Source organism: Ptychodera flava, chromosome 19 (genome assembly GCF_041260155.1).
Source record: "Ptychodera flava strain L36383 chromosome 19, AS_Pfla_20210202, whole genome shotgun sequence".
In the NCBI taxonomy this organism is placed as follows: domain Eukaryota; kingdom Metazoa; phylum Hemichordata; class Enteropneusta; family Ptychoderidae; genus Ptychodera; species Ptychodera flava.
In genome coordinates this window covers 9,861,245-9,877,387 of record NC_091946.1, presented here as the reverse complement: position 1 = coordinate 9,877,387, position 16,143 = coordinate 9,861,245, and the positions used below count along the sequence as shown (strand labels likewise).

Sequence of the window (16,143 nt, the reverse complement as noted above, 5' to 3'; positions counted from 1 at the left end):
GTAGTATTCATTTTATAAGTAAAAGAGTAAGTATTGTTTAAGTATACAATTCAATCATGATGATTCACTTTCAGTGGTGAATATTCATATCCGGGGCACTGCATACTCTACAGAAAAGGGCAAATGCCAGTTATCAGTGTCAGAGGTCAAAATGTGATCAAAGGTTTCCTACCTGCTGCACCGGCTACATTGTCTTCTGTGTTGCCGTTGTTAGCATTGGCACCATCTTGATTATTATCATTGCTAGACATGGCACCTTCTGGTCGGCGAGTCCCAGCTATTGTCCTCTTGCCTGGTCCTGAGCCCCGCCGACTACTGCAAGTGAGATATATACATCACTGCTTTAGTTACAAAATCAAAATTTATACTATAACATATAATATAACAGGGACATATGTCCCCAGATTAGCAAAATATGACTGCCAAATTTAAAGACATGGCCAACATAGTGGCACCTACTGGCTTCAGATAGCTGACAAATTTGTTCCAAACTGTTAAGGTAGGTCATTGACATTATCTTTATTTTCGGATAATTTCATCTGAGTTTTTGGAGGCAGAGTGTGCCATGAGCATCAGATCCATGCACTTTAACACTGATGATATTACTGATTTTATTTGGTAGTAGCCACCTGTCACCACCATCCCTTTTGATATTTGAGTCTACCTAAGAAGTTAGACAATATTATCAATTTTCAGCATGTCAGGCATTTATCAGAACAATTTATAACATTACACTTCTAAATCAGAGGTTGGACTGTGTTATCAATTTTGTCAGATCTTATCCAATTAATTAGCACTTCAGGCCAGCAACAACCTGCCCCTTCTAAATTTAGACCTGAACTTACATGTGTGACAATATTATCGACTTTTTCTAATATTCTCTTATGAAGCAACATGTTACGCATCCGAATCATCTCTCTGTTATAATATTACACTCTGGATTGGAAGTCAGACGATCTTGTCAGTTTCATCTAATATTAAATTATCATCTGATAAAGCAATATTTTAGGCTTGCCAAAACCAGCTCCTTAATGGCTGCTCATTGCAGCTGGTGTAGCACAGCTTAGCAAACTACTGTAGCTTACACTGAATACACCACTTTGCTGACCTGGCAACACAGGTGACTGATGAGCCATAGTGCACAGCCAGTGAGGGGATGTGAGTCTATGCCATAATCTGCCCCTTCTACTATTAGACTCTGACTTCGAAGTTAGAAAATATTATCTGATAATCTATTCATATATTTACTGACGACTGATTGAAGAAATAGTTTTAAAATTGAACATTGGCATAGCTAGGATTCCTATTTTGCTACTGGCTAGAAAGTGCACAACGCTGTATGGGCATCATTTCAAGTTTCACATAATTGCGAAAATAGGCTTAATGCTGTAAAGTTGTACTATTCAAGACACAACTATAAATATTCAGGTGACTGTAAACAAAAAATTTGGCATACGACAGTAAAATTGCATATTTTGTGATGGTATCATGATGGTGCATATATAAACAAATTCATACATATATATTGCCTCATTTTGGTATAGTTGGACCAAACATACTGACATAGACCCATTTGAACCGGGATTAACAATACCAACCATTGGCCATAGCAGAGAAATATATAATTGCTTTTTCATAGCCTCCACAAATGTTACCGACATCGCAGACTGCCATCTCTTTGTGATATTTGAGGATATTACATAATACAATGAGTAGTTATGTAATTTTGGTGACGTTTACGCATTGTTTTGGTACCAAGAGCTGTATCTGTATGTACATTGACATAAATCATAAAATGATTAACAACTGAAAGATAACATCATTGAGGCCATTGTTACTACTTTGGGCATAAAAATATCTTTGCATTGCAAGACAGTTGGCAATATAGTTGACTATGAGGATTTCAGAACTCAATTTACATCGTGACAGCAATATTCTGATTCTTTGGTTAACACCATGACACAAGACATGAAAATGGCATTAGGATAGTACTTTTTTATTGAATGTCTCATCAGACAGACAGACAATCAATCAGTCAATTTCAAGCGATGAGTCACAGTTTTTCACTCTTTTCAAAAAGGCATTCAAACTAAACATAAAATTTATGGTACCTAGACAATCATGTTGACATACATCACTACAACACACACCAACATTATTGGGCTCTAGTTGGTGAAACTCACTCTGTCTATGTATATCAAAAGAGACAGAAATGCATGATAATGTATATTTATATGGAGTCTTCAACTGCTAAGATCTTTTTGAAATACATCATCTGAGGGTCGTTATGCTTCACTAGTTAACCAACTTGACCTGATAGTGATGAATGAACCTGGCTGAAATAAGGATTACAATACCTGCTGCTAGCACAGGATCCCGTTGTTAATTGGCGTAGACTTCGCCGTAAGCCGCCAAGCTCCGGCGAAGGACTTTCACCCCTGTTAGTTCTTCCTGAAATTGCAAAAGAGTTTAAAATCACAAATGATTACATACATCTTTGTTTAACAGAACTCTCCTTACAGATCAATTATAAATATTATTTGTATGAATACTGAAACTGTTCTTTTAAGTTACTATAGATAATAAAATAAGCATGACATTTACATGGAAGACTGGCATAATAAAAATAGCTTGATATTGACAAGGTAGAATATACCAATCACGTACATGTGACAGCATACAAAACAGCTACCTCTGAGAAAAAGTTAGTGAAAATAGCGATATCTGTAACTACACTTGTTCGTACCTCTGGCAGTTGCTTGTCTCCCTCTCAAAGATCTCCTTTCCCCTCTTGAGGTAGAGGCAGCTGGAGTCTGTTGCTCAGAGGGATCCGTTGATGTGCTGTTCCCCGTTTTTGCGTGTGTCCAGGTACTACTTTTGCCAGACAAGTTGTTAGCAGTTTGGCCACTAGAGTCCACAGTTTTTGGAGGTCTTCCTCTAGCTTTAGAAGACTGTTTCTTCTGTCCTTTGCTTTTGTTAGAATTTGATTCAGACGCGCCTGCTCTTGATGGCGCAGGTGGTCGACCTGTTTTACGCTTTTGTTTGTTGGATGAACTTGATCCTGACGCCTCCAGTTTGTTTCTGTCACTCACAGAACTCCGAGCACTTTGTTTCTTTGTTCGTTTGTTCTGCTGATTTGTATTACTGGATGTGGCTGCTTGGGACTGTCCCTGCTGCTCCACACTGCTGAGAGAATCCACACTTGATCTGAGTGAGTTTCGACTGCTCCTTCTCAGTAGCGGGGCACTTTGAAGGGATGCTGTCGATGCACTGCTGGCACTTCTCTTTCTCTGCCTGGCAGGAGTCTTGTCCTGTGTGCACACAGAAGATCCTTTAGAAGAGTTGCTGCCTAGACTCCGACTTCTATTCCTCTTGGATTCACCACCAGTATCCTGTGTCAGTGCTTTTAGAGTAGCCCTTGATAAGGGCTTGCTGGGTTGAGAGGACTGGCTGGCGTTGCTGGCTTTCCTGGGCCTTCCTCTCTTTTTCTTTACAGCTGACTTGTTGTCACTGTTGGCGGTATTGGACTCTTGAGCTGTGGTGGCCCTTGCTTCGAGTCTCTGTAATTTGCACTCAGGCTGCTTCGTTGAAGATGTTGATGGCGGTTTTCGCTTCTGAGATTTTGAAGAACCTTGGCTTGTCCTGCTGGTGTTAAAATACAGAACATGGTTATCTTTTGCAGAGTTGTTGTGCCAGACAGATCAAAATATTTGCATACATGCTACATCAATGATCTACAGAACAGATATAGAAAGGGAAAACTTGGTTTGCTCTGAACCAATTTTAGAGAGGTTTACTCTGGTGGGGCAAATTACTTCTTACAGTCATACTCATACTAATATTTACACTACATGTTCAGTAAAAGCAGAATAAAGTACAAAAATAGAGTGTTTAGTGGCTGCTGGAAACGGTATTGACCTATTTCAGTATCTGGGTCAGCATGCCCTCTAAGCCTACTTAATACACCACTATTGTATCTAACCAGTGTTCTCTTGACCATAGAAACTAAAATTACCAGCATTTGTATTGGGTTAACTAATCGAAATTTAGAAGCCCTGAAATATCTCAGTGAGATACAAAATTTTGAAAGTTAAAGGACACCGATCTGGATGCGTGTTCTGTTCAGGCACAGGTAGCTGCTAATAACACAGTGAAATTTATTTCTTGGTTTCTCCTACGTCAGAAAAGTAATTGCCCACTCAGGCTTTGAAATCTTAAATATCCATGCCAAAGTACATGTTGTATTTCTGGTTAATTTTAATAAGGACATGGCCAAAGTTCCATATTTCAATAACATACAATTATGGAAAATGTCACACCAGATGAAAAGTAATCATATTAATCAAATGAACAGCTGTATGCTTTCAGATGACTTGATGATGAACAAAAGAGTTGCTATTTTTAAAAGTATAGTACTGGTAAGAAGTAAACCAAACGCCATGGTTGTTTATTCCGCAATTTTAGCGGTTGAATTTCTCATTTGATGGACATTATAAAACTATTCCTACATGTATACATCACTATTTCTATGTACCTACTTGCAACGAAAAAGACAAAACCCTTATTTGTTCATTCAACTCAGTCTACTGCCCTCAAGTAAATGCTGGTGAAATAATTTGAGACATACAAGATACAGAGACTTTTGGCAGCTATAAGGCCAGTACGTACCTCATCAACTTATCTACACAAACATTTTGCTAAGGTGCTGAGCAGCATGAATTATTTTCAATAATACACTTATTTAAATAACTTGATAAATTCAAACAGCGATTTTTTTCTGCCTTGTCTATGAATGGAACACTTCAAGTGAGATCCATAACAGAATTGTTTTGGCAACAGGTGCTTGAAATTCCAAAGTCATTTACATTACAACATTTGAGACATGAAAAATTTGTATTGGTTCCTATTTCGAATGCTTCGGTATAAACCATTGACTTGTGTACATACACAAGTCACACAGCACACGGTTCATATGCTAGTGTTAACAATTTAATATATACAAGTTGGGATCTTTTTGAGATGGGCCTAGATTTAAGAGGTAACTTTTGGAGGCTTGAACGCAGTAATTGTATGGTTACTTTGTGCCCTCTGTACTGTATACAGAGACAAAATATTCCTTCCCACATTTAAATTGTAACACTTACTTTTGAAAATCTCCTAGTTCCCTTTATATTAGAAGCCTACACCACAATACTGCTTGAAATAAAAGTTATACATTCATGCCATTGAGTCATGAATCATGACACAAAAGAACAGATGTTCATGAGAAAGTCACCTTGTGGAACACACTGACAGAAAATTTTTTTCTGGAATGTCTTATTGATGTTCATGAGAAAAATTCTACTGCCATGGCTTTACATTGTCAGCATTACTTGCCCACTGAACAAGTATTGAAAATACACAATCATCGTTCTTCCATTTGGTAGCACTCATAATGCATCCAAGTACACACATTGCAGCTGAAATGCAGTCACAGAACAACATGTACGTGCTTCTCACATGTTGCCCCAAGGCCATTGAAAATATGAATCACCCAGCGGACATCTACTGAACACTGTTCTGAATAAATTGATGTAGTTTAACCTTTGCAAAATCAATTAAAGCAGTGAAAGGGCTGTGTACACTCATGTGTACCCAGGTCCTTCATTTTCCCGAATGTCTATTTTTCAAATTTTCTTCTTATTTGATGGGGATTTCATGATGCACTTTGGTATTTACGCAAAATTCTGGTCCTTTGTCTGCACATCTCTGCAATAACGTAATTTAACTAGCATTTACCATTATGGCATTAACCACAATGGCGAGCAGGCTACCTTACATTATATGCGGTTTTGCATTCAAAATGAACTTACTGAATTTTAAGAATAACTTGAAGAATATGAAGAATATTTGTATTCTAACCCTACTCAAAACTAATTTGACGACTGATGATGTACCACTCAACACATAATAACTATGTGATGATCTGCCAGATAATCATAAATGGATCATAGCACCATGACAACTTTTAAAATTTCATCAGTGTGAATACTGGCATAAGATTCACACTTTGTATGTTTTTCATTATTTCATCACTAACCCTTTGCAATGGCTTTTTAGTTTTGAAGATATGATCCACCAACATTCGAACAAAAAGAAACAAGTAAAACATTCAATAGCCTCTCTTATAATACAATCCCCAACAAAAACATCCTGAATCAGACAAAAACATGTAGACAACGTAACTTTACCTTTCTGCTTTGTCTTGTTTCTGTATTTTTCTGGCCTTGCTATCAGTGCTGGTTGACTGTTGATCGGTTTTCTCTGATACTGAAGACTGATTAGAGCGAGACCTTGAGAAGAAAAAGAAAGAGAATAATCGGTGATTTTCCTTACCTGACTAGCCCATTACTTCTACACAAATTACATGGATATCGTATGAAGACACAGTATGAACCAATCTGCTTCAACAACACATGAGAGAGCATGTCCACTTTTATGAAAGGTTATATGACTTATTTATAAAGTTTGCATGTACAATGTCATTGGCAATTGTAGTAACAAGGTGTGCAAAAAAGCTTGCTAGAGACCTGAAGGTATTTGCATTTCGAAAATGAATGAAACTTTGATGTCTACATGTATAAAGTGGATGGTTGGGTGGTAGGGTATATCTGTAAAGTCTATTTGAGCTCTGACAAGCCAACAATAGTATCAAGCACTTTGCTCTTGAAATTTGAATTTGGATAGGATGTAGATTTGCGAAAGGAAGAATTCAAGCTGAGGTACAAGGGTCATGCATCAGTCTTGACCACCAGTGTTCTCCACAGCTTGGGAAAACGGGGCGACCAATTTTCATAACCACTCATAATTAGCATATTCTTTTGTTGTGAAAATGTATTCTTTTGTATTATCAGCATATTCACAGATTGTTCCAAAAACAGAGGGGTGGCCACCCCTTAAAATCCCCTAGTGGAGAACCCTGACCACTAATGAACATTTTGAGACAGGTTAAGCTCAAGCTGGATTGGGTGAAAACTGGCAAAATCCTACATGAATTGACAATGAAGTACTATAAGTTAAGATCTGAGGAACGCTTTGTGTCAGCATGGCGTCACAGTCTGTTTTCCTCTTCAGCAAATTTACCATTTCTTCTCAAATTTCAAAACCAAGAACATAAGGTTAAATGGTTCCAGGACAGTTAGCTCTTGGAAATCATCCACATGGACATTAACCCTAACCCTATTCCAAACCCTAGTCGCAGCCAGTGGGTGGCATTTCTGAATGATAAATGCCCAGCTACGCAGTTGTTGTCTTTTGAAACAGCTATATAGCTTACCAGTTGGGCAGACATGGACTTATACTTTGAGATCATTGTCTGACTAAACTACTAATACTTATAGTAAGGCATTTATTGAGAGTATCCATTTCATGAACTGGAAAAGGTTTACGATAAATTGGATTTTACTTCTTGACTGAAAGCAGGGGCATATTGTCATGTACTTTCTTGCTATGCAGTGTGCTGTTGGTATTACTTGTTCACGTATTCTTCATGGGAAGCCTCTTTTAACCTATGCAGATGAATTCTACAAAGGGCAAAGGCTGTGACCTTTATATCCATAACATCAAGACCATTTCAATTCTGAACGGGTCATTTTCATGACCCTAAAGTACAAGACCTTACATTCTATTAGTTTTGGTGGTATGAATATTCAAAGTTCAACATTTTGATGGGGGCAAAATGCAAATTTTTTATTGAAATAAATAACAGGATCATTTCAGCATAGAGTTCAGAGAAGTGGAACTGCTTTAACAGTTGGGCAATTTCAGGATGTTTACAGTGAATGACCTCCCTTTTTATGTATCTTTGGTGGTATTGGTATCATTGTTATGCTGTACTCACTGTTTAACATTTTATTGAAATAAAATAGAACTTTTTTCCATTGAAAGCAAGTTACAAGGGTCATTCAGAAGGACATTTCGTAAAGATAGCCACTAGTAACAAACAGAGATCAGTAAAAGTTCAAACTGGTGGATTCATACAGATGCCCCAGAATGTAAGGTCATCCAGGAGTAAAGAAAATGACAAATACACAGTTGCTCAACAGCCATAAATAAGCTTAAAGCTTGGTATCACAGAAGACAAACTGCAATATAGAATGCGTTACATTCCGAATGTTTGGCTGTTTTCTGTGACTTCCAACGTTGTTACATTGATTCTACTTTCAATAATTTCCACTTCTTATGTAAACAGTGATAAAGTGTGAGAAATGAAATCAAGGATTCTTTTTCTTCATGCTTTCCAGCATTCAAACTAACACACACAGAGCTAGCTGACAACAAAAATGAAAAGAAAGATCTGGTTCACAAGAAACCAGCCAGAAAGTACAGTGATAATGTAGTGGAGTCATTACTAACAGACTGCAACTACACAGAATAGTCAAAGGAAACAATTTCACTGTGTATTTATTAGTGTCATGACATATGAAGAAAATGCAAAGAATTCCAGACCTCTGTAAAATCAATTTATCTTTCATCTCATGAGAACAAAGTTGTTGAACAGATCGTCCTCTATGACCCCCTATTACCGGTACTCCAAATTATTAGAGTACAGTTTCAATTTTGAGCTATTGACTGGTAACTTTTCTTTAGTAAAGTCTAAAAAATATCAAACCCATCAACTGATGTTTGTTTATCGTTAGGGATAGTAAAACAGTATTTCGCAATAGCTTTCAATGGGGCAAAGGTTATCCATCATTGAATAAAAAATTGTCTGAAGTCTATTTCCAGTGTAAATAACCTGGAAAAAATAGCTACTGACCTCAATTTAATTTGCTAATTATGTATTCTGTACATATCTGCTATTTCTGGTAATATTAAGTTGTAGTCAATAGCAATGGGCATTTCAAATGCTTCCTTTTTGTTTCACTGACAAATGCACATGTATATTTGCCGTTGAAGGAAAAATGATTTATGATAAACATAACTTGTACCTGGTCATATGATAATTTGATGCTTTGTCCTTGGATAAGGAACCATCTTCTGTATTTGATTTGAACACGATAAGATGATGTTTCGCGAGGATGTGTAACAAATTGTGACAAAACTGTATGTAGATTTAATGATACACACTTTGGTTACAAAAGACATGTTATGAAACCTTTTGCATTTGTTTTGGAAATGATATGATGATGCTTTGCAAGGGTGTAGTATGACCCACTGTCACCAAACTGTATCTAGATTCAATGATAAACATTTAGGTTTTATAACAAACGACATTAGCCACATGGCTCTTTATATATTACCAGTGCTTTATACAGAAACCATCACATCAAAATTTTGGAACACTACATGTAATACAAGCTCTAAACACACGATGACCTGCATCTGAGAGATACAGTAACAGACTTTCCTCTGTGATGCCTATTAGCATAACGATTATGCCAATCTTGAAACAGACACAAGGAAAACTCTCTGAACGGCAATCAGTCTCACTTTCTGACATAATTGTGAGATTGAATGACCTTGAACCTTCAGCTTACAACTTTCTATTTCAAGTGTCACCGCACCACTTACATTCATCCTTGACAACATTATTTATATAAACTTCACTGCGATCCAATCAGCCCCAATGATACATATGGAATGCTAAAGAACTAAAAGACGCATACATGTGTGATAGCAATGTTTATCTCTCATGGCAGATATTCATGGCATACAAACAATATGAATACAGAGATGACATACGCCAGCTGATCCCAATACCTTCAAATGCCATACATGTTTATACAAATAGCAGAGAGTACTTTCTATGTACAATTTAGTGCCTCCGCAGCATAGTCATGTCTAATGTTGACCTACACATATCAGTTTGACAGATGTGATATACTACCAGCTTAAACTGATAAGGTTACAAGTGATGTTCAACAATATCATTCAATGAAACCCTTGTAATTCACATTTGTATAAAACATGAAAAACATTTTGGTGCTAAAGCCTCACTTCAGTTATTATCGACCGTTGACAGTTTATCAATTTATAATTGTTAGCACTCATAGGTATTTGCTTGCATCAGTATCAATTTGTATTCAAGACATGCACTCAAAATTACAGATGTGATAAAATTAATAAGTGACTGTATACATGTTGCTATGAATGCAGTGAGTGAAACTTCCTGGTATCTGGTGTCACTTCAATGGCTTATTATTATGTTGACCATTAGGAGAGAAAGCCTTGACAAGCAAGAAATGTCACTCAAAAATCATAGACCGTCTATGTTCAACAGACACACTTGAGAACCATAGTATCAGTCTACACTGTATTCATTGTTGGCTGGTCAAATTCACTTCAAGTCATAGGCAGTCTTTGCACAACTGACAGCACACTTGCAGATCAGTATCTGTCTATGGTGTATTTATTGTTGGTCAAATACATTGTAGATAGCCATCATAGACAGTCTATACTCAACAGACAGCACACTTGTAGATCACACTCACAGTATCAGTCTATACTGTATTCATTGTCGGTCAATACATTGTGGATAGTCATCATAGACAGTCTATATTCAACAGACAGTTCACTTGCAGATCACAGTATCAGTCCATACTGTATTCATTGTTGGCAGGTCAAATACATTGTGGGTAGCCATCATACTATACAGTCTATACTCAACAGACAGTTCAAGTGCTTGCAGGTCACAGTATCAGTCCATACTGTATTCATTGATGGCTGGTCAAATGCTACTACATTGTGGATAGCTATCCAATCATTGCCTATGCATGATTATTCTTTTGCACAATTTAAATTGTCTGTCTACTAATTTGTTAGGCACAGGGGCTACACAAGTTTATTGAGGTGTTTGTACGATGATAAAATTTCTTTGAAAATTCCACTTATGATAATTGGAAAGTTATTTCTGCAGAATCTCTCTGTTGTGATTATGTGAAATGTGATTGTTACAAATAAATAAATGAATGTTGTGAACGCTCATATCAACCAACATACTGCAGCAATATAGAGTTGTTATCTATCACAATTCTGTCATTCTCTATTGAATTTGAACTGCTTGGCACAGCCCGAATCGGGCTGTACAGTGAGACACAACAACTGCATAGAGTCTGGCAATGTCCTCACTATCTCAATGATGATTAATATATGGTATATGAATAACATATTGCTTACAAACAGTTGCTAGGTCTGAACATCTATGTTATTTTTGTCAATTACTGTAAACAAAGAAGGTCCTGGAGTCCTGCATGTGCTAAAATCTGTACTTAAAAACAAGGAAATGACATAATTTTACAATCATTCTTTGATGAGCTGTCTCCAGCTACAAATCATCCCTCACCTGTTTGATGATAGAGGAAATGTTCATGTGAAACGGTGCAAATTTTAATAATCTTTCATGTATAACAGGAACAAACACATTGCTTTGGTGACAAATTATAAAGTGATGTGATAGAACATTAATTATGCAGTCACTATCAAGATGGGTACCATGACGAATTAAACAAACATTCCTTTTTCAGAATTATACTAAGCACTGTCTTTAACAGGTTTTTTCCTACAACCAAGCCACTGTTGGCACTGAAAAACTCTTGTACTCTCATCAGATGTCAAGTTTGAGCTGAGGTTTCTCAGCAGTCACTAATCAATTTCTCTGATCTTTTTCCTGTCTGGCGAATTCAAATTTATTTGATATGGAAGCTTTCTATGGACTCAAAGGACACACTGTATCCAGGAAGTATGCTTTTGAATATCTGAAGAAGGAAGGGATTACAAGTGTTGTCTAAAAAATAGAGCAAGAGTCTTCAAATCCATGGTGAGAAAGAACCTTAAAGTGCCTATAACCATGGTTTGTTGAGACATGGGGGGGGGGGGGGGGGGGGGAGAAAGTGGGAAATTATGTAACAGTTTCCTTTCCTTGTGGTGTGAATCTGTTCCTTCAAACAAAATTCTGTGTCCTTATAGCCAATCAATCAGTCTTTCAAAATTTTATGAAGTGAGAATTTTAAGTAGACCTTTGTAAGACTTCAAAGGGGCAATATTTTGCACTAACATGACTGCTTCCAACACTGTAGTATATATCTGGAAAGCATAGCATTAAACTTGGCATCATTACTTCTCACTCCATTTTCATACAGTATTTATCCATGATGAGATGGGCCCTCCCTCACAATTAATATCTTTAATCCTTTTTTTAATCAAGTTCAATACTACAGGTATTGCACATCTGTTGTGCTAACAACATCTTGATGTTTCAAAACTGAACATCTAAATTTTCAGAATAGTAATGCATGTTGAATTTATGACCTGTAAAATTGGCAAATTTATTAAAAGTGGAGCTTACATATTTGTAAATTATTTTTGTCATTGTAAATTTTAAAGGACTAAAAAGAACTTATTTCCCAAACTCAGCAATATAACTAAAGATGTAACTGGTAGAATTTCTCCTTCAGCTATTTTTGTTTATTGTCCTCCAGATAGCAATTTGCATTTCTGCTGCATGACTGAGAATGTGCAAGAATTTTGTTAGCAGTCAAAATTATTAAGATCTATCAATACTATAGTTCTAGGCAGAGAATCACCATCTTTGTAAATAGAAAGTCTTGCTCCTTTGATAAAAATACCTGTACAGGACTGTGTTTTGGCAGGATTATAAACTGCTCTGACACATGTTCCAAACTGTCCACCTTCATGTGAAAACAAATTGATCAAAGTTAGCAAAAAAGACTCATGTCGTGCAGAGCAGCATTCGATGATCACAAATAATTTTAACTTCCTAAAACAAATTTATGACAATCTTTTATACAGACTATAACATTAATATTCATATTTTACACATACCTTTTCCTGTAAGTCTTCAAAGGATAACTGTCACTATTAGTAGGTTTGAGTTTGGTTGCTCCGCGTGTAGATCGTCGCTGCTGTGACCCCCCTTCTTGTTGTAAGTTAGGGCTTTGATCGGCCATAATAAGTCACGACAGTCTTACACGAGTACATGCCCACTTCAGCTTCAATCCTGACAAAAAAAAGAAGGAAATACAATCACTGACATGACACATCCTTTTACGATATGCTGATGAGACCAGTAATAGCATGAGATGAGGCAAGTACTATAGTGGAATTTTAGTACATGATTTTACAACTATGACACCATTTTGCTGTCCACTGATACATATACCACACGACCAATTAAATGGAAGAGAACCACCTTTTTTCATTGAAAAGATGTTTTGAAAATAATCAGCTATGTCAGCACAATACATATTTTTGAGACTGTTGTAGCCGGCGTGAAAGACGATCTTGTGCCATATGTGAAATCAACACATTTCACGTGATGCCTTTTAAACTATGTTTAGCGATCATAAAAGCACAGGGCTTCTCTAGTATGAGACTAATGTTCGTATTATGTGTGGTTGAGCTTCATCTGTGACGTAGAGAAATTTCTAGAAGCTCTGTGTGATTTAAAGTGTATGCTTTACTTGTGTGAGGGAGGGCACATGGCAATTGTAGATCCTGTGGTCACAATAATTGTTTGTACAATTATGCATTGGCTACAACACAATGTATGTTGACCATAAGGAAGAAAATGTTTTTATCTTTACTGACTCAACTTATTTGCCTCACAGACATCGGCAAAAATATGGCTCATATCACTGATAGAAAACGGCAGCGTTACTTTTTATATCAACCACACCAGTTCAGGTAGGTAAATGTGGATTACTTTTTTTGCTGTTGTTTGTAAACAGATAATCAGGTCATCACACTGGCATTCATAACTCAAACACCCTATATGATTAAGACTAAAATAACATCAATGGCCTATTCAATCTTTTTTGAAACTGACACCTGTGACCTCTACTCATGATATAGCATGGTCCCATTCTTTACAATGATGAGGCCGACCTGTATACACATATGTCAGGTGAAAAGGTCAAAGCAACCTTACACAATATTTCTGACTTACTTATGACCATTGATTCTTATCAGTGCCGATACACATCTTATCAAACAGAAAACCAATGTCGAGATACATGTACCTGACTCCATTTGTTGTGCCAGCAACTACCTTACTTGAAAGCCCTGATTACATTCATATCACAGTTACAATATATGATTTCCATTTTGTGACATTAACATTGCTATCACTGTGAGTCTCCTAGTTTGGGAATTTCATACTACACCACTAACAGTAGAAGGAATCTCTATATCCCTGAAAGCACGAAAACACCAGGTTGTGCAACAAAATACAAATGGCTATGGGAGATAAAATCAATAGGTCAAAACTTAAAGACAATATCAGTGTATTTTGTGGTTACCTGCATCGTTCTGTTATTTAGGTAAAATGTTGAGTGATATAAACAATATTTTTTTTCTTCTAGAAAAGAAAACACATCAAGCACAAAGCACAGAATAAATGTGTACACATCATGTATCTTAATAAAGTAATACATAACAAGTATTGTGTAACATCATAAATACACCCAAATGTTTGCTCCTGTGAAAGGCTACATGAATATGCATGTGAGCAAAAGAATGCAGCCTCTACATCATAACGCTTAGATTAATAATCTTTTGGTATTTTGATTATATGCAGTAGTAGTAGAATGGAAAGATCTGAGTTGTTACGTTTGCCAACGGCTGAATTTCTCTACAACTGACCAAAATAAATTATTCATAAAATGCAACTGTGAGTGTTCCAGTGTTTACAAACGAATCAACAATATAAATCTTTCTGGGTCGCATAGCCGCCCCTAGATTCTCAAGTTCACCATGATCTTTCAATGTTGACGATTTTCTCGAAAATAAATGGCAGTGAACCTGTCAATGATTGCGATCAGCTGTCGGCTCGCGGATGTAAACATTTGTACGTCACATCCTCGATCATCGACGACGGGAACTAACATCTCTGCAATGGTTTAATTAGAAATCCTATTCGCGATTAGGAATGTCAAAATATTCCATAAACACCCATTCCATCCAGTTTAATAATTCTAAGTATTGTAACGCTATTAATTTAGCCTTAATATATGCATAAATGGCGTTCACAAAATGTTATGGAGGCAAGAGCAGCGGCCGAGTAGACGGTCGTGGAAGCCGCCATCTTGAATTTTGTATAACCTCAACAATCACATCCAAGAAGTTGCACAAAAATGAAAATTTTGAAAACTCCTGCGTTTGTCCTTCAAATATGTCTCAAGAAGACTAAACACGATGAATTCTCGAACATTCTATGACCCTCAGAATGAAAACTGAACTTCTTGCATGTAATTTTCAGACTAAACGACAGGGCAGACAAAAGAGAGTTCGTCAAAATACGTGTTCCAGCAGACACGAGTGGGTACCACAAGAAACGACGAATTTCCATCTTTTCTGTCGCCTGTAACATTTCTTTCTACATCAATCTGATGATTAAGAATTATACACTCGATAAACTTACGCTAAAGTGTATCTTTCGTAGGAGTGTCGAAATTTTCAGGACTTTTAGAGCATCATACCAAATCGTACCTCTTGCCAAATAACCGCTGCACTGCATTCAGCACACAGCTGAAGTGTATCCTTTCGCACGAAAATTCACAGAAATGGGTGAAAATTACGTCCAGTAGTTTTCCAATTTTCAGACTGGCAGATGGAAGGCGATGCGACTATGTTATGCATACATACTCACCCGGGTTTTAAAAATACGCTGCTTCTTTTTTCCCAATTTTACACTATATATCATTCCGCGAGATGGCCGTTTCGTAAACTGTAGCCGGTCAACATGTATGTACGTATATCGCATGCACGGTATCAGATGGCCAGCAACAGTAGACATGTGAGCTGAGCGCCTCGAACGGGCTGTGTTCTGTATACTTTTTGTTTGCATCTAACCAACCTTTCCTAGGCATGCTAGGAGGAAAACAATACTAAACAAATATTTATATCCCATTCCCTTTGCAATCAATGTTGTATTATGAAATAATAAGGAGAGAGAGAGAGAGAGAGAGAGAGAGAGAGAGAGAGAGAGAGAGAGGAAGAAGAAGATTTCTTGATTTTTCAATGAACGTTTATTACTAAAATTAAACTCGTGTACAGAAAAGTACATATCAAAACAATTCAAATTTTGACACGAAAAGCAAAAATGAAATCAGACAAATGCATAATGACAAATGATGGTCAATTATT

The 16,143-nt window shown here is 36.8% G+C and overlaps 1 protein-coding gene across 6 annotated transcripts in view; it reads right to left on the bottom strand.

Moving 5' to 3' along the window:
• LOC139118513 (E3 ubiquitin-protein ligase TRIP12-like) overlaps window positions 1–15,784 on the bottom strand; it is a 55,795-nt gene extending 40,011 nt beyond the window's left edge. For 2 of the 6 annotated variants that reach the window (XM_070681838.1, XM_070681841.1), the window contains exons 1-6: window positions 15,419–15,558; window positions 12,823–12,997; window positions 6,231–6,332; window positions 2,747–3,645; window positions 2,358–2,451; window positions 173–315 (exon numbers count right to left, since the gene is read on the bottom strand). In XM_070681838.1, coding sequence (XP_070537939.1) covers window positions 173–315; window positions 2,358–2,451; window positions 2,747–3,645; window positions 6,231–6,332; window positions 12,823–12,947 — 1,363 coding nt within the window. In that variant the 5' untranslated portion in view covers window positions 12,948–12,997; window positions 15,419–15,558. Of the gene's footprint in view, window positions 1–172; window positions 316–2,357; window positions 2,452–2,746; window positions 3,646–6,230; window positions 6,333–12,822; window positions 12,998–15,418; window positions 15,559–15,646 lie in introns of those variants that run through there. The other 4 variants (XM_070681840.1, XM_070681842.1, XM_070681839.1 and 1 more) reach the window with 3 other exon arrangements.
• Window positions 15,785–16,143: the final 359 nt, after the last annotated feature.